Source organism: Macrobrachium nipponense, chromosome 43 (genome assembly GCF_015104395.2).
Source record: "Macrobrachium nipponense isolate FS-2020 chromosome 43, ASM1510439v2, whole genome shotgun sequence".
Taxonomy (NCBI): domain Eukaryota; kingdom Metazoa; phylum Arthropoda; class Malacostraca; order Decapoda; family Palaemonidae; genus Macrobrachium; species Macrobrachium nipponense.
In genome coordinates, this window is record NC_061104.1 from 31676066 (window position 1) to 31698823 (window position 22758).

General features: G+C 36.6%; 1 protein-coding gene across 2 annotated transcripts; it reads right to left on the bottom strand.

Moving 5' to 3' along the window:
• Nucleotides 1-1933: 1933 nt before the first annotated feature.
• Nucleotides 1934-21237, bottom strand: LOC135213624 (beta-glucuronidase-like). 2 transcript variants are annotated; one of them, XM_064247655.1, is made up of 14 exons: nt 21119-21237; nt 20379-20601; nt 19574-19662; nt 18188-18278; nt 17291-17466; nt 15739-15881; nt 14717-14904; nt 11065-11208; nt 10335-10507; nt 6560-6703; nt 5337-5421; nt 4655-4831; nt 2945-3083; nt 1934-2244 (listed from the first exon to the last, which is right to left on the bottom strand). In XM_064247655.1, the coding sequence occupies exons 2-14, from the start codon at nt 20598-20600 to the stop codon at nt 2099-2101; spliced, it is 1917 nt and encodes a 638-aa protein (XP_064103725.1). In that variant the 5' UTR covers nt 20601; nt 21119-21237; the 3' UTR covers nt 1934-2098. The 2 variants fall into 2 exon arrangements, with proteins under 2 accessions (XP_064103725.1, XP_064103726.1); XM_064247656.1 differs by lacking the exon at nt 21119-21237 and adding an exon at nt 20841-20907.
• Between the last annotated feature and the right edge of the window lie 1521 nt (nt 21238-22758).

Here is a 22758-nt window from a genome sequence, read left to right on the forward strand (position 1 = left end):
AATAAACATATGGATATTAATCGAACATTGGTATTTCCTTTGGGCCCAAGACTGGGCGTGGTCTGTCTATTACTTTAGGGTGAAATTTGGTTACAGAAACATAAGAACAGGACAAAAAAAAAAAGAAGAAGTGAATGGCTCTTTATCACAAATAAGGTGTAATTTAGCTTATATATTTTCAAAACATATCTGTTGATCTTTTAATCACTGGTAAGTGTCAGGAGTTGATAAGCTTAAACATAACTAATCAAAACTTCGGATAAGGAAGTAGTTGTATATGTTATTCAGACAAAATGTTTTTTGAGTAGATGTTTAAAATTGTTTCAAAATCACGACAAGTAAATCAAATGTATCAGCTCATTACAAGAGGCTGTAAGTGGGTCAATGTTTCAGTCAACAAGACGTTAGATAGGGAGGACTGTAGTCGTTTTTCCTAAAGGTTGCTGCAGCCCACAGTTTCTATAGAGGGGTAGTGCTGTCAGTACACCTCACCTGGCGCGCTGTAGGCATTACCAGGGTGTTGGTAGCGTCCCTTCGACCCCTGTCCTTCGATTTTCCCCTTTCCTTTAACCTCCATTCCCACCTCCTGCCTTCTATCTTGTTGTACAACCTCTCTTACCTTTTATTTTTCAGTGCATCTGTGGAGTTTTCTCCCAGTTTCAATGTTGTATCCTTTTGCTTCGCCCGATTTATTCTCTGGAACTCTTTATCTAGTTGTCAAAGGACCTCAAGTCCCTCCCTCTTTTAATTGTCTTAAGCGCTGAATAACCAAAAGTGCAGTAAGCGCTGAATGACCAAAATGCATTTTTGCATCTTGTCGACAAACTTTGGATGATCAGGTAGCCAGTAATTTATTGCTATAATTCTAGAAGCCTGCGCCACAAATTTCCGAGGCTGGAGGCAGAATGTTATGTATGTTTGCTCTTTTGCCTCAGGTTTAAAGAATTTCTTTTCAATAAGATTTTTATGGGAGAAATTATTCACAAATCATGTAACATTTCAAACAACGAGCATTAACCCCCAGAACAAAAAAAAGGTTATTAAATAAATAAAAAGAAGAGAAAAATAAAAGAATTTAGAGAGAGATGTTCTTTACGAAAAAGTGATTAACATTTAGCCGTTATCTTCTGAAAGGGCAAGTGGGCGCGTTCTTTTCGGACGAGAGTTTACAGAGTCTCAACGACACGAAATGACTAATTGAATGCACCGGACCGAGTCTGCAGCTCTGCTCCTCCTTTTGTCATTAAATAACTTGTGAGAAAGAAAGAATCGATCTCAACAGAAATGCCTTCGTTGCAGCCCTCTGAATTTATAGATGACCTACAATTAGGTTCCATGACTCGAAGGGATACATTATTTCCTTTTGCTTGCTACCTTGCACGCCATAAGAGAAGTGGATTAGTTAATCCTGAATGAAGGTTATGGTGTAAAGGCCTCTTCCCAGTTAATGAGAAGATAAGCTGGAAGCTCTGATGCTTTTTGTTTTCGACTGATTCTTGGCCAGGCGTCAAATAGGTATTACTGGGTAGGTAGTGGAGACTCTCTCTCTCTCTCTCTCTCTCTCTCTCTCTCTCAGGAACGAAGTATTTTACAATACTTTATGTTGTCCTTCTCTCTCTCTTTTTCGTTAACTAAAACGCTAATTCTCTCTCTCTCTCTCTCTCTCTCTCTCTCTCTCTCTCTCTCTCTCTCTCTCTCTCTCATGACTCAATATTTATCACAGTATACCATTGCTCTGCTTTCTAATTCATACGTGTTACATTCTTTTCCTGTTGTTGTTTCAAAGCACAGAGACGAAATGTTGATCCTCGTTTATCTGAACTTAACGAATATTGAAACAGAGAGAGAGAGAGAGAGAGAGAGAGAGAGAGAGAGAGATCAATTTTGTGGGAATCAGCCTCGATGAAGAAACAGGATAATAAGGAAACTTACAGATGATATCTAGGTTTTTATTGTCACATTACTTGTTCACGTAATCTCCAATGTTATTAAATATGGAAGAGAGTTTCCACTTTACTTTTTTCGTTCTGGTGTCACAAAAGATGACGTCTACATTGATGTCCTCGGCAACTGATACCCTCTCCATATTTATTTCACATCAGTTGTTAATATTGGCACCAAAGATGCCATCTGTTTTGATGTTCTCCAGAGCGTGATAGCGTTGCCTTAAAATATGGGCCGCCAGTTTCGGGTGGCGGTCTCTTGTCAGAAGTCCTTTTCTGTTGCCTGCGACTCTGGTGGTGGCTGGAGGAAGGAGTCGTGGATTGTATTGGCAATAATAATGGCTGAATTAGCAGATAACCAAAAATGACAAAGACTAACCTAACAATAGAGTTATTTGCAACAGTGGTAATACGAACATCCGCAGTAAAAGGGTATATTGATTGAAATTATAGCAGTTTACCCGAAAAAACCAAGCATGGCCTGGTTTAGAACTTATTTTCATTACTTAAAATATGAGTTAATTTGTAATTTTTCGGTATACTAAACCAACTAAACCAAAAATAACCTAAGTTAACTTGAACAATATTTTCATTGTTACCTCGATGCGGAAATTCTAAATTATTTTTACATTGTTTGAAAAGTAAGTCAGCGATCTTGTAATGACCTCGTTTGATTGAGATCTTATTTTAAAGTCTAAATATTTCCATGATATGCGGACTGAAAATCAAGGCTTATTCCAGCCTAATTAATACGTATGCACGAATAGGCGCAAGTCTCAAAATATTGATGATGGTGACTTTATTTGTCAGTTGTTCTTCATAAAAGTGCTTATATACATGCCATTCTTTCAGGCACTTCTTACACTCCAGTCGTGTAAGTTGAAGAGACACTTCCACAAAAGGACGAAAGCCTCTGACCTCTGAAAGAATACTTTCATGATGATTGAATTCTTACCCAGACTAATAATTAAAAAGAACAGAAACCACGCTGGAAATCTTACCCTGTGGGGTAGCAAAATCCGCGAAGTTCCAGACCATTTCTCCGATGAAGAATCCCTGTTTTCGAAGGACGTCGAAGGCTTTGAAATGGTTTATCAGCACTTCACCCTGATATTCCTCCGACCACAGGAATGCAGGGCTCTGCAAAAAAAAGAGAAATAGGGCTTGTGATTTGATACAGTAGTTCTTTAAATGAGGTGCCTTAAAGAGAATTAACTGTGAGAGACAGAATGCTCTCTGAACGGTGTCAGACAGCTATGAGAGAGATATTGTTTGTTATGTGAGACACCATTGCTCCAAGGGTATAGTATCTTACGACTTCACTGAGAGAAATACAACCTATTTCGTTTTACAAAGACGGTATCACGTGACATTAACGCAAGAAAACAGCTTTTTGCGCAGCTACGCTTTAGTTTTCTGTAAAAGAAAACTATTGAGATGTGTTTTTCTGTCCGCCCTCAAAGGTTAAAAACTACTGAGACTAGAGGGCTGCAATTGGTGTGTTGATCATCCACCCTCCAATCATCAAACATACCAAATTGCAGCTCCCTTGTCTCAGTGGTTTTTATTTTATTTAAGGTTACAGTTAGTTCCACGTTTGACGAGTGGATTTCGTGTTCGGCTACTAATCCGTTAGTCCGAAGTTCGATTCTCGGCTCGGCCAACGGGGAATCAGAGGAATTTATTTCTGGTGATAGAAATTCATTTCTCCATATAATGTGGTTCGGATCCCACAATAAGCTGTAGGTCCCATTGCTAGATAACCAATTGGTTCCTAGTTACGTAAAAATAGCTAATCCTTCGGGCCAGGCCTAGGAGAGCTGTTAATCAACTTAGTGGTCTGGTTAAACTAAGATATACTCAACTTCGGGTTACAGTTAGACAACTGTTTCTATCAACGACATTGGACGGGCTACCAACTGGCCGTGGTTAAAGTTTCGTGAGTCGCGGGAGATCACCGATAGATGGATGTACTTTTGGTGGCCTTGATTATACGCTGTACAGATAACTGGTTATATCTTATTGCGCCTCTCTGCCACACTCAACACATTGCAGCCATTGTTGACGCTTAAATGTTTCTCTCCTGGTGCAAAACTAAAGTCACAGATGTTCCCTAAATCTCGTCTTATACGCAGGAACAGGCCGTGAATCGAAGATTGCCACCATTGTTGGTTGCTTGGTAATGGTTCGGCAGCAATATTAGGGGAAATATGCTCGTGTGACACCGGCTTTAAGGTTACGTCATACGAACACTACTGAGAAGCTTCATTCCAAACAACGGTTTACTAATATAAATTCATTCCAAACAACGGTTTACGAATATAAATAAAATTAAAAAGTCAATCAATATTGAATTGGGTCCTCTTGCTTTAGGTAGCTTTGCCCATATTGATATAATAACAGGAAAAATAAATATCCTGCTGGCCAGTGGAGTCCTGCTTTTTAAAAAACAAAAGATTGTGATCATGCATGTTGTCCGTAGCCTTGCCTATCTAGGATTCAGCAAATAACCCTTACAAAAAATCATCAAGCAAATCTAGGATCAGGGCTTTTTTTAAGGCCCCTCTTATCCCTCACATTTTCCTTACATAAATTGAAAATAGAATTCAGCAGAAGAATAGCTATGCTATGTTTGGGAAAACATACCCATCTCTGTTCCATTGAAAACAATTTAGATAAACCAAGAAGGACTGAAAACGAAGCGCACAAACCCGATGAAGTCCGTTGATCGTGCCAGCTCCGTACTCTGAGATCATGATGGGTTTCTGACGCAGTTCGTGCCATTCCGTGAATTCCGTAATCGTCTGGTTTTCTATCAGTTCCAGGTGGCCCGTGTCGCTATACCAAGAGTAATATTTGTTCACCATGATGATATCCATGTATTTACTCTGAAAGATGAGGTAGGCTGTTTACATGACTATTCAGTGAATAGATATTCTCATGAAATTACCGATTCTAATAAAAGTAAAATGTTTAGAGGTGTCAAGTACAGCGTTACTGAAATTTGAAGAGTCTTTGTACTCATGCCGAACCCGTCTTGCAAAGTTCCAAGTACAGAAAGCTCTTATCAAAATGAAGCGGTGTAGTACAAGCAACAGTGCCCAATAATAGAATCCGAAACCTAACAGATTAAGTATATAGTAGTGAAAGAAATGTGAGTATTTTAGTGGAGATTTTTAAGCAAAGCTCTGAAATAATATCTAAAATACTCTATTTATCTTTCATCATTAACGTCTTGAAATAGCTCCAGTATAATGCTATTAGACTTTTGTTCATATAGATTGTTCTAGAAAAAAAAGGAATTTTAGATAGGAGAGGTAAAAAGAAATATTTAGTCATTTTAAATAGGAAATAAATAACTGAGCATCAACAGGAGAGCACATTTCCACTCACAGCAAAATCGATGTTTTTTCCTGCATTGATAGCAGCCGTGACAGGTCGCGTTGGGTCAAGGAATTTCGTAGTGTTTACGATTTGCCTGAAAGAATAGAATATATTATATATATATATATATATATATGTATATATATATTACATATTATTACTTATATATGATATAATATCATATATATTATCTATATATATATACACACATACATACACGTTATGTGTGTATGTATATCATAATAATAAAGGATGCTCGCTGAAAACATCGCTTAAAGGAAGTTAATTCTATTAGCTTTCGAAAAGGAATATTCCCTTTCTGTTTCATATAACGCCTTAGTTACAGACTAACAACCCGCAATACAGAGAAGACAGCAGAGAAGTTCAAATAGTCCCCCATTATATCTTAAATTACTATACCTTACTTAGGGTTTCTCTCTAAGACTGCCATGATGAAATGCATCTGCCATGAATATTTTCAACCTGAGAAGTCTAAAGGCAGTTTTGCTTTATTAAAAATATATTGGCCACGTGCTGATGTCATCTCGGCTGGGTAATCCTACAGTTTAAGGGTCCAAAATCACTGCATTACGTAAAGTCAAGATCAGCACAGATTTATCAAATCTTTACTTAATCACAGAAAACAATGAAAAAATTAGCAGTTTATCTGCTTCCGAAAGCAGAGATTGTAAAATAAAATCCAAGGGAGTAAAGGGGAAAAGTAAATAAACAAAAACGTAAATCTCTGCCTCTTAAGCAGCTCAATTGCTCATTTTTTCAGATTTATCAAAAAGTGGCTGCTGAAGACAAGGGTCTGCGCCAGGTTCCAACTTGGTTCCTGAGCACTCACTCCACAAACACAATTGCAGGCACACTACACTATTTGCGTGAGGTGGAGAAATTTATTCCATTTTTTTTTCACAATACTTGCCTCAGTAATTAGATAAACTACTCATATTTTTAGGAAACATATTTCTGTTTGAGGATCTGTCGAAACAAGAAATTACAAATAGGAAATGAAATTTAAACAGACACATGGGAGCAGTAAATTTGGAATCCTAAATTATAGGATTACCCGCGGTTGGTGTTCGTAGTTTACAGGACTTAACCAGATCTTATTCCCTCTTAACACCGCACCACACTTAAGGAGAACATGAGCTCAAGGCTCCAACCAAATGTGCTGGAGTGACATCATTTCTTGACAGAAGAGTCTCCAGTGGAGGCTCCCATACCTGAAGTAGCTGTCTGCTTTGGGGTCGGAGGACACAGCTTCGTTGGCTACGCTCCACATGATGACAGAAGGGCGGTTTTTGTCCCTCCGTATCATCTCTTGCATCATTTCTGCGTGGGTCTCCAAATGTGAAGGGCTGAAGTTGCTGTTGGAGAAAAGTACAGTAATAACAATTCAATAATTTGTTGAACATAGCAGCTCTGATTCATAGTTATTAAACTAACCCTTCATGATTAATGAGTTTGTAAACCATTATATTTACTTTTAGGTATCATGCTGCTTATCAATGCTAGGGAGAAGAAAGTTGAGCTCTCTCTCTCTCTCTCTCTCTCTCTCTCTCTCTCTCTCTCTCTCTCTCTCTCCAAATATTATGGAAAAGATGGATTTTTTTAATGTCAGAATTTCTGGAAATGAAGAAATGAACAACATACCAGAACAGGAAAGAGACGTGGGAAAATCCTTATTGTTACCCATATTAAATGAAGGAGAAAACAGGCAAACCAGCATAGTGATGAATGCTCAGGGTTTAGTTACGAGTCACTCAAAAAGAAAAATAGAGTACTTAGAAGAACTAACCCAAATTGAAAAGAAAATAGATATAATGAATATAAGTGAAACCCGGTACTCCCAAGAGACTGGGAATGACGATCAAATAAAAGGGTTCCAAACTTATAGATCAGATAGAAAAAATAGGAATCAAGGGGAAACCGCGATATATGGGAATGACAAAAAACAAGGAAAAATATATGAGAAATATAGTAACTCAGAATGTGAACTAATAGCGGTAGAATTTGAATCTGAAAAATTAATTAACATAGTAATATATAGACCCCCTAATACTAAAGAGTTTGACACAATAATAGAAAAATTGGATGATATATGTAGAAATCACAAGGACTGGACTATTCTCCTATCCGGAGACTTTAACTTTCCTGTCGTAGGCTGGAAAGAACGAATAGGAGATTGTGGTTGTATTTATACATATAAAAAAGAGAGTAATAGTAGTACAGAAGATAAGAGGCAATTCGAAAAGCTATTAGATATGCTACTAGAATACAACATTCAACAAATAAATCACCTGCCAACAAGAAAGGAAAATACTTTAGACCGAGTATTTGTGAACGAGGTGAATTATGTTAAAGAAATAATAGTTTATAATGCGAGTATTTTAGACCATAATGTCATAGAATTAACAGTCCATTCCAAAGCAAGTGAAAACAGAGATAAGCAAGAAATGAAAAAGTGGGAAGGATATGGAAAATACAACTTCTACAGTAAAAATATAAAATGGTCAGAAATAAATGAAGAATTAAACAAAGATTGGGATAACATTTTCGTAAGTGATGATATAAAGGTAAATACGGAGATATTATATAAAATATTAGAGAAAATAGTGGATAAATATATACCGAAGAAGAAAAGTAAACATCAGTCATGCATACCAAGAGACAGAAGGATCTTATTCCAGAAAATCAGAAAGTGGAAAAAAGGTCTTGCAAAAGAAAAAAATGCATGGAAAGTGATCGAACTAAAAAGTAAGATAGAAAATGCAGAACAAAAGATTATACAATCAAAAGAAAATGAAAAACGGGACTTGGAAGAAAAAACCCTAGTAAATATCAAGCAAAACCCCAAACTATTCTACTCGTATGCAAAAAAGATGAATAAAAGAAGAATAGGAATAGGCCCTCTAAGAATTGAAGGGAGATTAACGAATGAAAAAAAGGAAATATGCAACATATTGGCAGAACGATATAAGAGAGAATTCACCCCTAGAATTGATAATGAAGATAATGATATAGAAGTAAGGGATGAAAATAGTGAATATTTAGTAGACATAGATATTAATGAAGTGAATATTTAGCAGACAGAGATATTAATGAAGCTGATATTGTGCGGGCTATTAATGAAATTAAAAATGGAGCTGCAGCAGGGCCTGATTGTGTCCCTGCTATTTTGTTAAAGAAAGTAGTTAATTCTATCGCAAAGCCACTTGCAATATTATTAAGACAAAGTGTAGATACAGGCAAGATTTATGATGAACACAAATTAGCATATATTACCCCTACTTTCAAAAGTGGATCAAAACTAGAGGCAAGTAATTATAGGCCTGTGAGTCTAACATCACATATTATGAAAGTATATGAAAGGGTAATGAAGAAAAATATTATGAAACATTTAATACAAAATAATTTGTTTAATATAGGACAACATGGTTTCGTACCTGGAAAAAGTACACATACCCAACTGTTAGTCCACCGTGAGAACATATACAAAAATATGAAAAGAGGAAATAAAACAGATGTGGTTTATCTAGACTTTGCAAAAGTTTTTGACAAGGTAGATCATAATATATTAGCAAAAAAAAATTATAAAACATAATATAGTGGATAAAGTAGGAAGATGGTTAAAAGAATTTTTGCACAACAGAAAACAGATAGTTATTGCAAACGATGAGAAATTGGATGAAGCTAAGATAAGGTAATATCCGGTGTGCCACAAGGTACGGTGTTAGCTGCAATACTGTTTGTTATTATGATTGCAGACGTAGGCAGTAATGTTAAGGACTCGGTAGTGAGTAGTTTCGCCGATGACACAAGAATAAGTAGAGAAATTACAAAGAGACCTTAACAAAGTATATGATTGGGCAGAGGTAAATAGGATGGTATTTAACTCTGATAAATTTGAATCAATAAATTATGGAGACAGAGAAGAAAAGCTATATGCATATAGGGGACCTAATAATGAAACAATCACAAATAAGGAAGCATTTAAAGACCTTGGTGTGATGATGAATAGGAACTTGTTATGCAATGATCAAATAGCAATTCTATTGGCAAAATGTAAGCAAAAATGGGAATGTTGTTACGGCACTTCAAAACAAGAAAAGCTGAACACATGATTATGCTTTATAAAACATATGTTCGTAGTCCACTTGAATATTGCAATATGATATGGTACCCACACTATCAAAAGGATATTGCACAAATAGAGAGTGTACAAAGGTCCTTTACAGCTAGAATAGAAAAAGTTAAGGATCTTGACTACTGGGAAAGACTACAATTCTTAAAATTATATAGTCTAGAAAGGAGAAGAGAACGCTACATGATAATTCAGGCATGGAAACAGATAGAAGGAATAGCCGAAAACATCATGGAGCTAAAAATATCAGAAAGAGCAAGCAGAGGTAGATTAATAGTGCCCAAAACTATACCAGGAAAAATAAAGAAAGCACACAGGACATTAATCCACTACGCACCAGCATCGATAATGCAGCGTCTATTCAATGCATTGCAAGCTCATCTGAGGAATATATCAGGAGTGAGCGTAGATGTGTTTAAGAATAAGCTCGACAAATATCTAAGCTGCAACCCAGACTTTCCAAGATTGGAAGATGCAAAATATATAGGAAGATGTACTAGCAACTCTCTGGTAGACATTAGAGGTGCCTCACACTGAGGGACCTGGGGCAACCCGAACAAGATGTAAAGTCTGTAAGGTAAGGTCTCTCTCTCTCTCTCTCTCTCTCTCTCTCTCTCTCTCTCTCTCTCTCTCTCTCTCTCTCTCTCTCTCTTAGCGTGTTCAGTTCACAAAGAGAATAACTAAAGTTCGATCCCTCAACCGAACGAGGAAGTAATGACCTGGTTAGTGAATTAGCTCATTTATTTTTCAGATATAAGCTCCATCTAGGAGAGAGAGAGACAGAGAGAGAGAGAGAGAGAGAGAGAGAGAGACCCCTCTTGAAATCAACACTCAAAGAAACTTCCGAGACTCACGTAAGAGAGACAGCTGGGCATTCATCGATAACCATGATACCCTCTCGGTCTGCCATGTCCATGATCTCTTCGGCATAAGGGTAGTGGGTCGTCCGGAAGACATTGACTCCGAGCCATTTCATCAGATTGAAGTCCTTCGCCACTAGTGCAAGGTCCAGGCCCTTGCCCCTGATCTGCGGGATGGGATTATATACAGAGTGCTGAACTCGGTTCTTTATTATTATTTTTCTCACCCATGATAGGAACACTGGCTAGCTTTTGTCTATGACATTAGCGTTGAAGAGAAAGGAATTCTATGTAGAATTGACAAGACGCAATATAAACTCAGTTAGGCTGAAGCTCTTAATAAACTAATGTGCCAAGTGTGAACGTAGGTGATAAGTTTTAGTTTTCAGAAAAGAAAACTTTTCTGCAGACTTTGTCTGTCCGTCCGCACTTTTTCTGTCTGCCCTTAGATCTTAAAAACTGCTGAGGCTAGATGGCTGTAAGCTGGTATGTTGATCATCCACCCTCCAATCATCAGTCATACCACATTGCAGCCCTCTAGCCTCTTTGGGAAGAAAGAACAAAAAACAAGGAAATTTATACCAAGGCCTGGTGTGCAAAACAAATGGAAACGTGCCTTTTTATCTTCAAAAAGAAAGATGAATGATTGACTTTAGCTTTTTCTTTTTCTCTAGTAAACAAAGGATAAAGCATTCTCTCTAAGAATGAAAGGTAAGTGACGCACTTCGGAGTCCTCGTGTTTTCCAACCCCGTGTAAATAGGCCTTCTGCCCGTTGACATAGAGTGATGTTGAGTCCCACTGTATCGATCGTATTCCTATTTTCTGCTCATATATGTCCTCTTGCGTTGTGCCAACATAGAGGAAAACCTGCAATGGGTCAATAAGTCATTGAAATCATTATGTAGATAAATAGCGAAACGAATAACGAACACTTTGAAGGATGAATGTAACTTAACAGATTAACTTTGGTATTCACATAGATACATATATACCTTTTATATTATTATTATTATTATTATTATTATTATTATTATTATTATTCAGAAGATGACCCTATCCATACGGAACAAGCCCACAGGGGCCATTGGCTTGAAATTCAAACTTCCAAAGAATATGGTGTTCATTAGGAAGAATTAAGAGGAGACACAGGGAAATACAGAAAGACGAGATCGCGATTATTCCAAAAGAAAAAAATTATTAGATAATTTATTAAATAGAAAGAAATGTATTAAAATGAATAATATTACGGCAGAAATGCACCGCATCTTTTCTTGAACTTTTGACGTTCCAATTATATGACATCATCAGGGAGACTGGTTCACAGTCCAACAGTGAGAGGAATAAAAGACCTCTGGAACTGAGAAGTTCTACACCAAGGCACATTTAATGCATATTGGGCTGTTGTTCAGCCAATCTGGTTGCTCTCGCCAGGAAAAGGAAATCCGAGATCATTTGAGAATGTGAAAGATCTCTGATAAAATACAACTTATGAAAGATTTACTAACAAGAAACCATCCGTCAATGGTCCAGTCCAAGTCATTACTGCTACTATTAAGAAACAGAAACCTACCGTCATGAATCACTCTCTCTAAATTCTAGTTGCATTACGGCGAGACTCAACAAAAATGGTAATTTTCATGTGAACAATTTCGTCTCCATGCAATGAATTCGGTCTGTTTGTGATGGTAAGCTCTACTGCAAATATCATCAAACCAAGGCTGGTCACTTGTTCTGAATCTAATGACTTTTCTAGAGACATACCCTGCTAAAATAGACATCAGCATTTCATTTAGTTTATTGGGATCTGGATGTGATAAGCATCCGAAATATCAAGTGCCTGACATGCTTCAATAATGAGATCTCAATTGGTACTAGATTTCAGCCAGACCATTTTTCCAAAGGTTGAATTAGGAATATACTGAATTTAAAGAAAACTCATAATCACATGAGTCAATAAAATGGGAAAGCAACAGAAATCTTTCGATGACCTGCACAGATCTCCTTCACAATTTCTGAAACATCTGTGAATATGAGGTCTCATCTATTACCAGAAAAATATTCATGGATTCCTCAATTAGCTGGACAACATCGGAGGATACACAGAACTCAAGAGCAGACTGGCTATGTTGATCTGTGGAATTGGAACTTTGCATTGCAGTTTTCATAAATAATGAATGAAGCTTTTGAATCTTGTGACTGATCCATACTAATCCTCTCCAAGAGACATATACAGAATCGCCAATATTTGGATTGCGGTAAACAGAAAATATGTATACATTGAAATCTTATTGAAAAGCTTAAAGCAAAGAAATTTATGGCAACAGCACTTAAGTTTTCTGATGATATACAGGCCATCCGGACTTACTATGTATAGCCGTACCTTGAACATGTGAGATATTACGACGATATAAAAAATGTGGGCCATCAATGCCTAGAATTAAAAACATCAAATCATTTGACTTTAAGCCCCGAATATTTTAGTAAAGTACTCAAACAATTTTTCTTACTGTAATGAGTAGTAGGCCCAGGGTTTAGCTCATTGACTCCCGAAAGAATGAAAATTAATGACGTTATATTAGAAACAAAACTATTAAGTACTCATAACAACAACATAATAAAAATAAAAAAAGCCATTAACAATAATAATGCAATCAACAACAAGAGTATTTACATTATTTACTAAGATTTCATTGAAAGTATACATCAGCTTAACCATATAACTTTTGCAAAATGCCAGAAGCAATTGGTCGATAAGCTGGAGCCGGCACACCTTGGAAGGCTTATAAGAAACACCCTAGGTTTGCCGCAACTTCTCTGGAAGGACAGTCAGGATGGAGTTAGAAATGATAAAAAGCTCTGAAGGAAAAGATTAGGTAAAGACGAAGGAGCTTACTTGATATCCACCAAGCAACTTTTGCTTTCTCATCAACCTGTTTTACACACTTTTAGAAAGAGAGCGCAATTTTTCCACAAGTACCGATTAATTTTTTAATTTTTATTTTTAATAGTTTTCAAAGTGCTCTAAATTTATTTAAAGAGCTTTTCGCATGGCACTGTACTTGTGTATGTTGTAGTCATATATAGACATTAAAAGAAAAATATCAGATTTGAAGTCGATCAATAAATAAATACAGAAAGTCCTAAAAAAGATAGAAGTGCAAAGATAATACTTCTAAAACCCTCAAAAGGATCTCAACCTTAGTCATGCTGATGCGATTCAGCTCAAATTGATCTCTTACTGATTAAAACAACAATTAATTTACCAGTGGTCTCTCTGTCACTGTTGTCCCTGGGAGACTGGGCTTTGAATGATTGTTGCTACAAAAAGGTTTGTCTTTTACAAATCACCTTGCGTAAAAAGAGAGAGAGAGAGAGAGAGGGGGGGGAGTTCTTTCTTGATGACTAACTGAATTGCATAATACAGCATGATACAAGTACAAGAGAAAACATAATATTCTCGAAAAAATTATACCTAATTACCTTTGACCCAGGGCCTAAATCCCCACAAAAATGTCATTAACTTACAACAATAACCACTTGCTGTACATTTGAACAAACGAACGAACAAAAAACCCAGAAAACGACTTTGCGTAGGTAAAAAGACATTGACTTTCAGAGCTGAGTAAAAAGAATAATGCAGAACACTAATACTTATTATGACTGCCTTTGCAAGAGGAAGTGCCACTTATTAATCTACGAAACTTGAAACTAACCAATTAGACTTAATGACAGAGATGCAAGGAAAGTTAATGTATTGAAGGTTTCAAATTTAGAATAAGGCCTACTGGACGGCCGCGTGAATGCCTTTTTGTAATCCAGACCACAGGGGAAGAAGAGGGAAGAAAAAAGAGCGGGGTTCATCCTGAGGGAAACGGCAAACATAGCTCTTGCAGAAAGGAAGATTTTAATGCTAATGGTAAACGGAGGCAGAAAGCCAATACCTAGGCCTCTGAGTAGAGATGTACAGTTAAGATAGACATGAAACAATTGATTAACATATAAGGTCAGATTAGACCGCACTAATTAAGGTTTGAAAGTAAGAAGGAAGACGAGTTATTTGATATTGGACCGAAAAATGATAAGATTAAAGAAGAACGTATTATAACACACTAACCTATCAAGTGTAAAGGTATAAAAAGTCACCGCTAATTAGGCAGGGACTAAAAATAGATTAACATATAACTTAAGTATAAAGTTGACTCAAGTTATTTAGCATTTAGGTAGAGACAAATAAAAATTGGTTTTTCAAATGAGATCTGGTTAGGACACATTGATCTGTGAAGTATAACAGTAACCAATGTCATTTGACATTTGGTCAAAACACAGATCAATTCTTACATTATATAAATATAAGAGCTGACTGGAACGCACTAACCTTAAATGAATAAAGGTAACCGGGGTCATCTGACATTAGAAATGGCCACCACAGCTTTGCATCAGGGATGTTGATGGTACCTTCGCATTCGGAACTTTTTCCTGCTTGTGTGTCATTTCGGTCCCAGACAACTATGGTGCATGTTGCTGTTTGACTACCCGCTGTCGTTATTTTGTAGTTTATTATACCTGCGAAATTGAAAAGAAGGTAGGACAGGTAATTAAGGAGCCTAAATCTGGGTGGTTTTCTCTTAGAGGGTAGAAAGGCCACAAAAGGTTGTGTACTGTGGACATGTTTTCTGGCACATTTTGGCAACATCCTTCTTTATATTACTGATATAAAGGTCACTACTAAACTTCTTAGTACCGGAAAATTGACTGACACTTATAAAGCAATGCGTCTTTTTAACTTAGTGAGATGTTAAGGTCACCAAAAACTGTCATATGGGTCTTGTCTTCTGATACTATGTTTTCGCATTTTCCTATTGTATTTTAGTGGGATTAAAGGCCGTAAAGGTGGTGTCAATGAGGCACGTTCTTAGCAACTTTTGGGAATTGTGTCTATTTTAATGGGATATAACGGCTACCGGAAGGGGTGCCACAATGGTACATTATCATTGAAAACATCTTGCCTGGTGGAAAATAAGGCTGCCAAAGGTAGTGTCACATTGGTAGGTTTTCTGGACTTTATTTTTAGCATTGTGTTGGTGTATCTTCCTAGAATATAAAAGGTAATAATTTTACTTGAATATAAAAGGTAACACTTTTCTTATAGCTTGGCGTCAGTGCTGACGATTCGGATTTCTCCCATTCGTCCAACTCTGTTATACTCCAATTTTTATCAGGCATTCAAGAGAGAAATAACTCCGAGCAGCCATATTAAAGTCAAGAATTGTGACTCGATGGTCTAGTTAAATTATTTTACAACATTAGTAATGATAGCCCAAACATTTTTCTCCTGGTACGAAGGTCACCAGCGGGATTGTTAATAATCTTAGTTCCACGTTCCATCAAGCCACTTACCAGTACTTTCTTTCACATCGGTTGATACCTCAATATCATCGATGAAAGTCTCAGGAGTCATGTATAGGTGAACTGGCCTGTGGATTCCTGCATAGTTGAAGAAGTCGAAGGAGTAGGTCTGGATGAAGTAATCTTCAGGGTACCTTTGGACATTGAATTCAAAATTATACATTCATGTAAAGAGTTATTTACACACACACACACACACACATATATATATATATATATATATATATATATATATATATATATATATATATATATATATATGTGTGTGTGTGTATGTATGTATGTATGTAAAGGAGATGTATTGGATGTCTCAAAATGGGATTTGCAGATGCGGATATACATTTTTTTACAGTTGCATACAAGGTTATTTTACACTTATTGCATGACAAGGGTAACAAAACTTAAAGCCATTCTTTGCATTAGAGAGAGAGAGAGAGAGAGAGAGTTTCCTAAAAAATGCAGTACCCTGCCGTTATGATTAAAACTGCTGTAAATGACACGAAATTACCTAAAAAAATATACTAAAAATAATATGCTATAACTGAGCTACTTATAAAGCATATATTATATGAAATGCGTAATTTTGTATCATGTATTCTGTATATAATAAAATGGAAAAAGCCAAAATAAGCAGCAAAAAAAAAAATCTACTCTTAAGTTACAATGTATGAGTATGAACTGTTGAACACTGAGCATAGGGTGATATCCTCATATCCTCATTCTCAAACTGCGGTTGCGAATGTGGATGTGCTCGCATTGCTGATGCGGATGTTGAGAAATGATCAATGTGGATGCACATAAGGATTTATAAAAAAAATGTGGATAATCCGTGGATGTGGATATCCAATACATCTCTAATATTATATATATATATATATTATTAGTATATATATATATATCTATATGATATATATATATATATATAATATATAATTATATTTTATGGTCCGATTTCGGTCTACCAGTCTGTCCAGCTGTGAAAGATTACCAACGTTAGCCAATGTGTGTCCTGTTACTTTCATGAGTATGCTGCTTTTGTAAATAGCTAGTTCTCGCTCTTTCTTGTCACGTGCTCATACCATCTCAGTCATTGACAGCTCAGTCAGTTTTCTAACCGTTGGACGCTACATATCTCGATAGTCCTCTCTCCTTACCTGCAGGTATTATGAAATATGAAGATCTTCCCATCTCTGGTATTCCCAGAAGACAGTCTTTGTACTCCATGTAGGTGAATCGCTTCCCATGTCCAAACCTTTTCTATCCTTGTGACCCTCGCCTGTTTTTGATCCTTTACACATCACATATCTCAACAGCTTTCTCAACTATGATGAGAAATATGCGGAGTCCCCACACCCAGTTTATAAGAAAGCATCTCAGTTTTCATCTCAAGTTCTAACCAATATAAGCCTTCTTACCGCAGTATGTTATAGAGCCTCTAGACACATCTCGGCAATTTCCTCATCTATATTATGAAATAAGTATGTCCTGCCTCTCCTTACTTCCAAAACTCTACTGTAACTACGTTATTTGAGATAAGACGAACCTGCTCGTATCATTTTTGTGCACTATCAGTCCTTGGGGGATGGTGTCCGGCGTGAGTACATTGCTAACAGCCACTGTCAGAAGGTTTGTGTACCCGTATATCAGCAACTGTGTCAGTTCAACTCGGATTGGTAAATGCCCTCCCTCGTGCGCGACCACGGGATTTCCATTCACAAACTGTCCAAGGAAGGAAAGGGTTGTTTATTTGTTTTGCTGATGAAGCAGATAATCGTTTTTCATTGCTCACAATTGAGAACACTGTTATGAGGAATAAAAGTAAAATCTCATTAACTTGCAAAGCAAGTTTCCCATAGGACTTTTAAAGGAAAACAGAGGAAAATAATAAATAGGGCAGGTGGATGAACAAAAACGTAAGTTATGAATTCATTAACAGCAGTGGAAGTCAAAACCTAAGGCAAGTGTGAATGGCCTCTTAGAATATTATCAGAGGCTCCCTTACACCAACGGGCTTCGGCATTAAGTTTCCTTGTTCTTGCCCTTAAATTATGTATCAGGATTGTTGTCATTATGCCATTACCAATAGTAATAATTTTATTTGTAAATTAAAGGCGGTGTAGATCCATGTACGTGCATATCCTGTTTGTAACAGCAGATATTCTCTGGGAACTTAGCTCTATGTTCAAACTAGCTGGAAACCAGCCTCATTCATCTCTATCCTCTATGTAAGCACTCAGGATGATGTGCTCCTAGGGTGGCGTCTTGCTGTTTCGACCCCTTTGTAATTTACTCATTTTGGACGTTATTTGTCATTGCTAACTCCACTGAACTTTTAAGAAGACAAGATAGCAACCATTTCATCAAAAATGGATTCTGGTTGAATTATATCTTAAGATTAAATTTACTGTTCAATTAATGATTGGTTTCGAAGGCTACTGACCACATTGCTTAAGTAATGAGCCGACCCCAAGCGCAGAAAGACTCTTCGATTTTTCGACCAGCTGACTGGAACCTCGAACATCCGATCGTACCTTAGAAGAAGAGATAAATGAAAGATTAGAGAATTATATATAAAACGGTTACTTGAAAAGAAAATTCATTGCAAATGATGAGAGACAAAAGGAATTGTTACTTAATAGGGCCCAAGCGAAAAAAAGGAACTTGGAATATTCTGCCATAACTGGGATGAGCAGATGCCAGTGAAAATGGAAATGTTTTAGACAAAGTTAAAAGAAAATCATAAGCAACCTAGGCAAGATTTGAAAAAAAATCTGAATAAAAAAAAATAACGAAATAAAGTAAACATAAATATAAGACTAAGTTACTTTCAAATATTAGTAAATGGAGTAGAGTACACAAAAATTTTCATTGAAAAGATACGACTAAAACATAAAATCAAAATAAATTGGTTAGAGACAAATGTTTCATCTAAAAGTATTTGAGGAAAACATTGAACTAAAAGAGAAGGGAAGTACAATGTCCTATTGTACAGACACGAAGTATTCAATAAAAACGAAAAGGGATAGTACTTAAGACTGCATTTTAAAAAAAAGCTAAAGCAATCATTAAAATTGCTTATGCCTGAACCCTTCGAGCATGTGTGCTTGTCTTTGTTTTACTGTCTTCTGCATAGTTGTTGTCTGCCTATTGATTTTCCATATCCCTTTCCTTCAGTCAGGCTTTCCAACATCATCCATAACTGTTACTTATTAGTGTAAATTTGCGTCTTTCTTCCAGTTCATCTTGAGTTTCCTGTACTTCATTTCCTTTATTTTCTGGGACTTTTTATCTTGCCTTCCATCCACTCTAACTCCCTCTCTTCGCTGTCTTCAGCACGGAGTGATCAGAAGTGTCCAATGCTCATTAAATGAAATCAAATCTCCATACTAATTTTGCATTATTTTTAAGACTTTGTTTTTGTGGGATTGGTTTTTAAATTTGGCATAACTGAGCACCAGTGTATCTTGGAGCACGGGCTCATTTGTGGGTAGAATATATATATATATATATATATATATATATATATATATATATATATATATATATATATATATATATATATATATATTCTGACTGGTACGCAATATCGATGCGTATACTTGCTTGCACACATGTATGTTTAATTTGTGCAGGCATCCCATTAATGAAGAAAGTAATGAGAAATTCCTACCAAATAACTACTAAATGCTTTCGTTTTCTTTTATCAGTTATCTAATAAAGGATAAACGACATACAGTCGTTTATTCTATTCGTATCTAGCAGTAGATGGCAGTAGCCTCAACAGCATCCTGCAAAACTCCTCCTTCAAATCCTAAAGAATCCTTACCAAGCCCATCCTACGTGGTCCCTGATGTCGGGGTCCTGTGTTATGTCGTTGTAGCTGCTAGGAACAGGCATGGGAATAACTGGTCCCGTCTGAAATTAAGAATGTAATCTTATTAAGAAAGTAATTTTAACGTCTCTCTAAGTAAAACGCTGCATAACTGCATCATTTTCTGTGTGTAACAACGATTGTCTAACGGTAAGAAACTTCCCGGGTAGACTTGCCATCTCCAGCCCTTGGTTAGCCGTTTCGACACTCTAATATTACCGTCATTTTTTATGGTAAAAGTATGCTAATGATGAGGATGTTCCTATGGTCTAAAGGTTACGTGCCTTGTCTTACCAGTGAGCGTCTAAAGATATATCTGAGGAAAGAGGCATAAGTGATTTAGACTGGAATAAAAAATATCAGTTGCGCTTCTCTGCAACAAATGATTGACCTAGTTGTGAGGCGACTATGTAGGGTCAAAGCCAATTAACGGAATCGACCCAGGGCATCCCCGAAGACGTTCTAGTTTACCGAAAAGTATTTTATGGTATTTTTTTTTTCTCTCAATATTAAATATTATAAGTTTTACTGAAATTAATTACATTTAAACGACAGGCTTTAGTGAAGAGAAAGCAAGTCAAGTTTTAGTCTTTGCTGGTATTTCTTAATAATAATATAAAGCGTATTAGTGTAACTTTGTTTACAAAGATTATTCTTAAATTCATAGTGTTCTCTGCACAAAATTCGTTTGATACACGTTCTCGTTTTTATTACGAAATGTCGGAAAATGAGAGGAAAAATAAGGAGAAACGAAAGTTACCTTACTCAGAGGTTTGGCGTACCACTCCTCCACAAACCCCCTGTCAGGGTCATGTCTGGGTGCCAGACGGAAGTTCCAGACTCCGTCAAGGGACTTCACTTCACGGTAGAGGGATTCTCTGGGATACAGACCTCCCCACGTAGGATCAGCTCCCGCTGACTGAGTGTCAAGGAGACACACCAGAAACAAGGTGAGGGACAAGTTCCTTGTCCTTGGTCCCATTCTGTTAAAATTATGGAGACTTAGCTGATAAATATATACATACCCGTACACTCACAATGTATGCATGTATGTATATATACATATATATACAAAAGTCATATCACATTACCGTGATTCATATACATACATCGAGCTACAATGTCCTTTAATATCTAATTCGCTCTACCTCGGAATTAATATATTTTCATATATGCTTAACCGAAGGGGAATTTTTCTTTACGATAATAGATTTGCCTGTACCTGGGCGTGGTGGGATGGAAGAGCTTCACTGACGTGCCTGGATTTGAATGTCTCCTGCGTTCGCGCCCAGGTACAGGCAAATCTATTATCATAAAGAAAAATTCCCCTTCGGTTCAGCATATATATATATATATATATATATATATATATATATATATATATATATATATATATATATATATATATATATAGTTTGTGTTTGTGTATTTTAGTATATTCATAAAGCTTTGATTACATGATGACAGGACAGTCTATGGGAAAGCGACTGGTTTCCTCACCTGAGGCCCTCAGCTATCGAATTTCCTAGCGTTGAAGAATCTGTTCTGCACTGAACGATGCAGGTGAAGAAACTGATGCTGCTGTGTCTTTGTCCGCCACATTGTAACTCTCATTTCCTCCCCTCTCATGTCATGAAGTGGCATCTTATCTATAAAAGTCGGAACAATGAGTTAAAAGGAAAAATGGCCACGAGGCTGTCAGAAGTACTCGAAGTTTTCTTTATTTTTGAGAGACAAAGAGAAACGCCTTATTCGTTTTACAGGCACTTCTTTGTGCTGCCATTAGCTTTTGTTTCATTTGCAGTAACTAGTTTAGGCATTTCTGTTCAGAATTTTTTGCTCTGCATCAAGAACCAAGCGAGTTGCTTACTACTCTTCTGTGCATTGTTATCAAGAACTTCTTTAATGAATACCATCTTCCGGGCCAGGGACTGTCTCTCTCCTGTGTATGTGAGGAGACAGAATGAAGATTCTGTTGCCCGAGTTTCGGAACAATACTTAACGTCCCTAAAGTCATAACTTGTCGTCTCGGTCCTCTCTTATATCTCAGGTTCTGCGCGCAAGTTACAAACTCAAAGCCGTACAGGTTTGATCATTCCTTCTAACTATTGTTTCCATAATAAAGAATTATTTTGCTTCTTCAGTGCTCTCGAAATTATTTTCCCTATTGTTTTTACTCCATAAACTTCTTTAAAGTTTAGACATAAATATTCAGCTTTAATGCATGAGTCGTTTCAATGTTTAATATTTTCCCCATTGACATGGTTTCTCACATCTGTTAAATCTATATCCACGAATACCTTTTAATATCCAATTCACTATGCCTCATGAATAATTTATATCCAAGAGGAATTATTTGTGGCTTATTATTTGTAAAAATATATAAAAGTCATAAGTGTATGTGACAATAATTCATAGTTAGCCACTTGTTACCACCTGACTTATCGGCTATCATGGTGGAGATGGGTTGATATCGGTTATATCTACAGAGCTTGAATTCGACAAGTCGATATCAACCAAAGATCACTTAAGAACAATAGATTAGGCATAGGATCCGATAAGTGAAGGCAGCCTGTGAGCCCTACCTACACCAAGATGGTGGCGGCCGGGGATGACTCCCCCCAGTGGCGAGCGCTGACTGCATTAGCCAGCCAAAGTAAAGCCTGAAACCATCCAATAAAAACAATAACTTCCTTTGGGCTAGTAAGAAAAAATAGGGATGAACCGATACCAAATTTTTTGCCGATACCGATACCTGTTACCTCCATATTACTGTTATTTAAGGGAATATATATTGTTACTAAAATCATTCTTGTTCTCTGGTTATTGTATCTTAAAGGTTTAAAAGTTGAAAGGTCATATAAATTTTACTGAAAAAGAACATCAAGTATAACTATTAAGTATTTAATCCCTTTATTACCTGGATATAGTTTGGCTTATATAATGGCTACCATTAGAAGAACTAGTAACAATTTAGGTATATAGTACTTACTCGAATTCTTGGGGTGACGAGGAAACTGAAGTCACTAGTATGTATTTTTATTCTGAGTTTTAATTTATATATTGGCTAGAAACAGTTAGCTGACTCATTTATTTAGATTATAAAAGGGTCTAGTTTGTTGGGCTTTGTTAATATATAG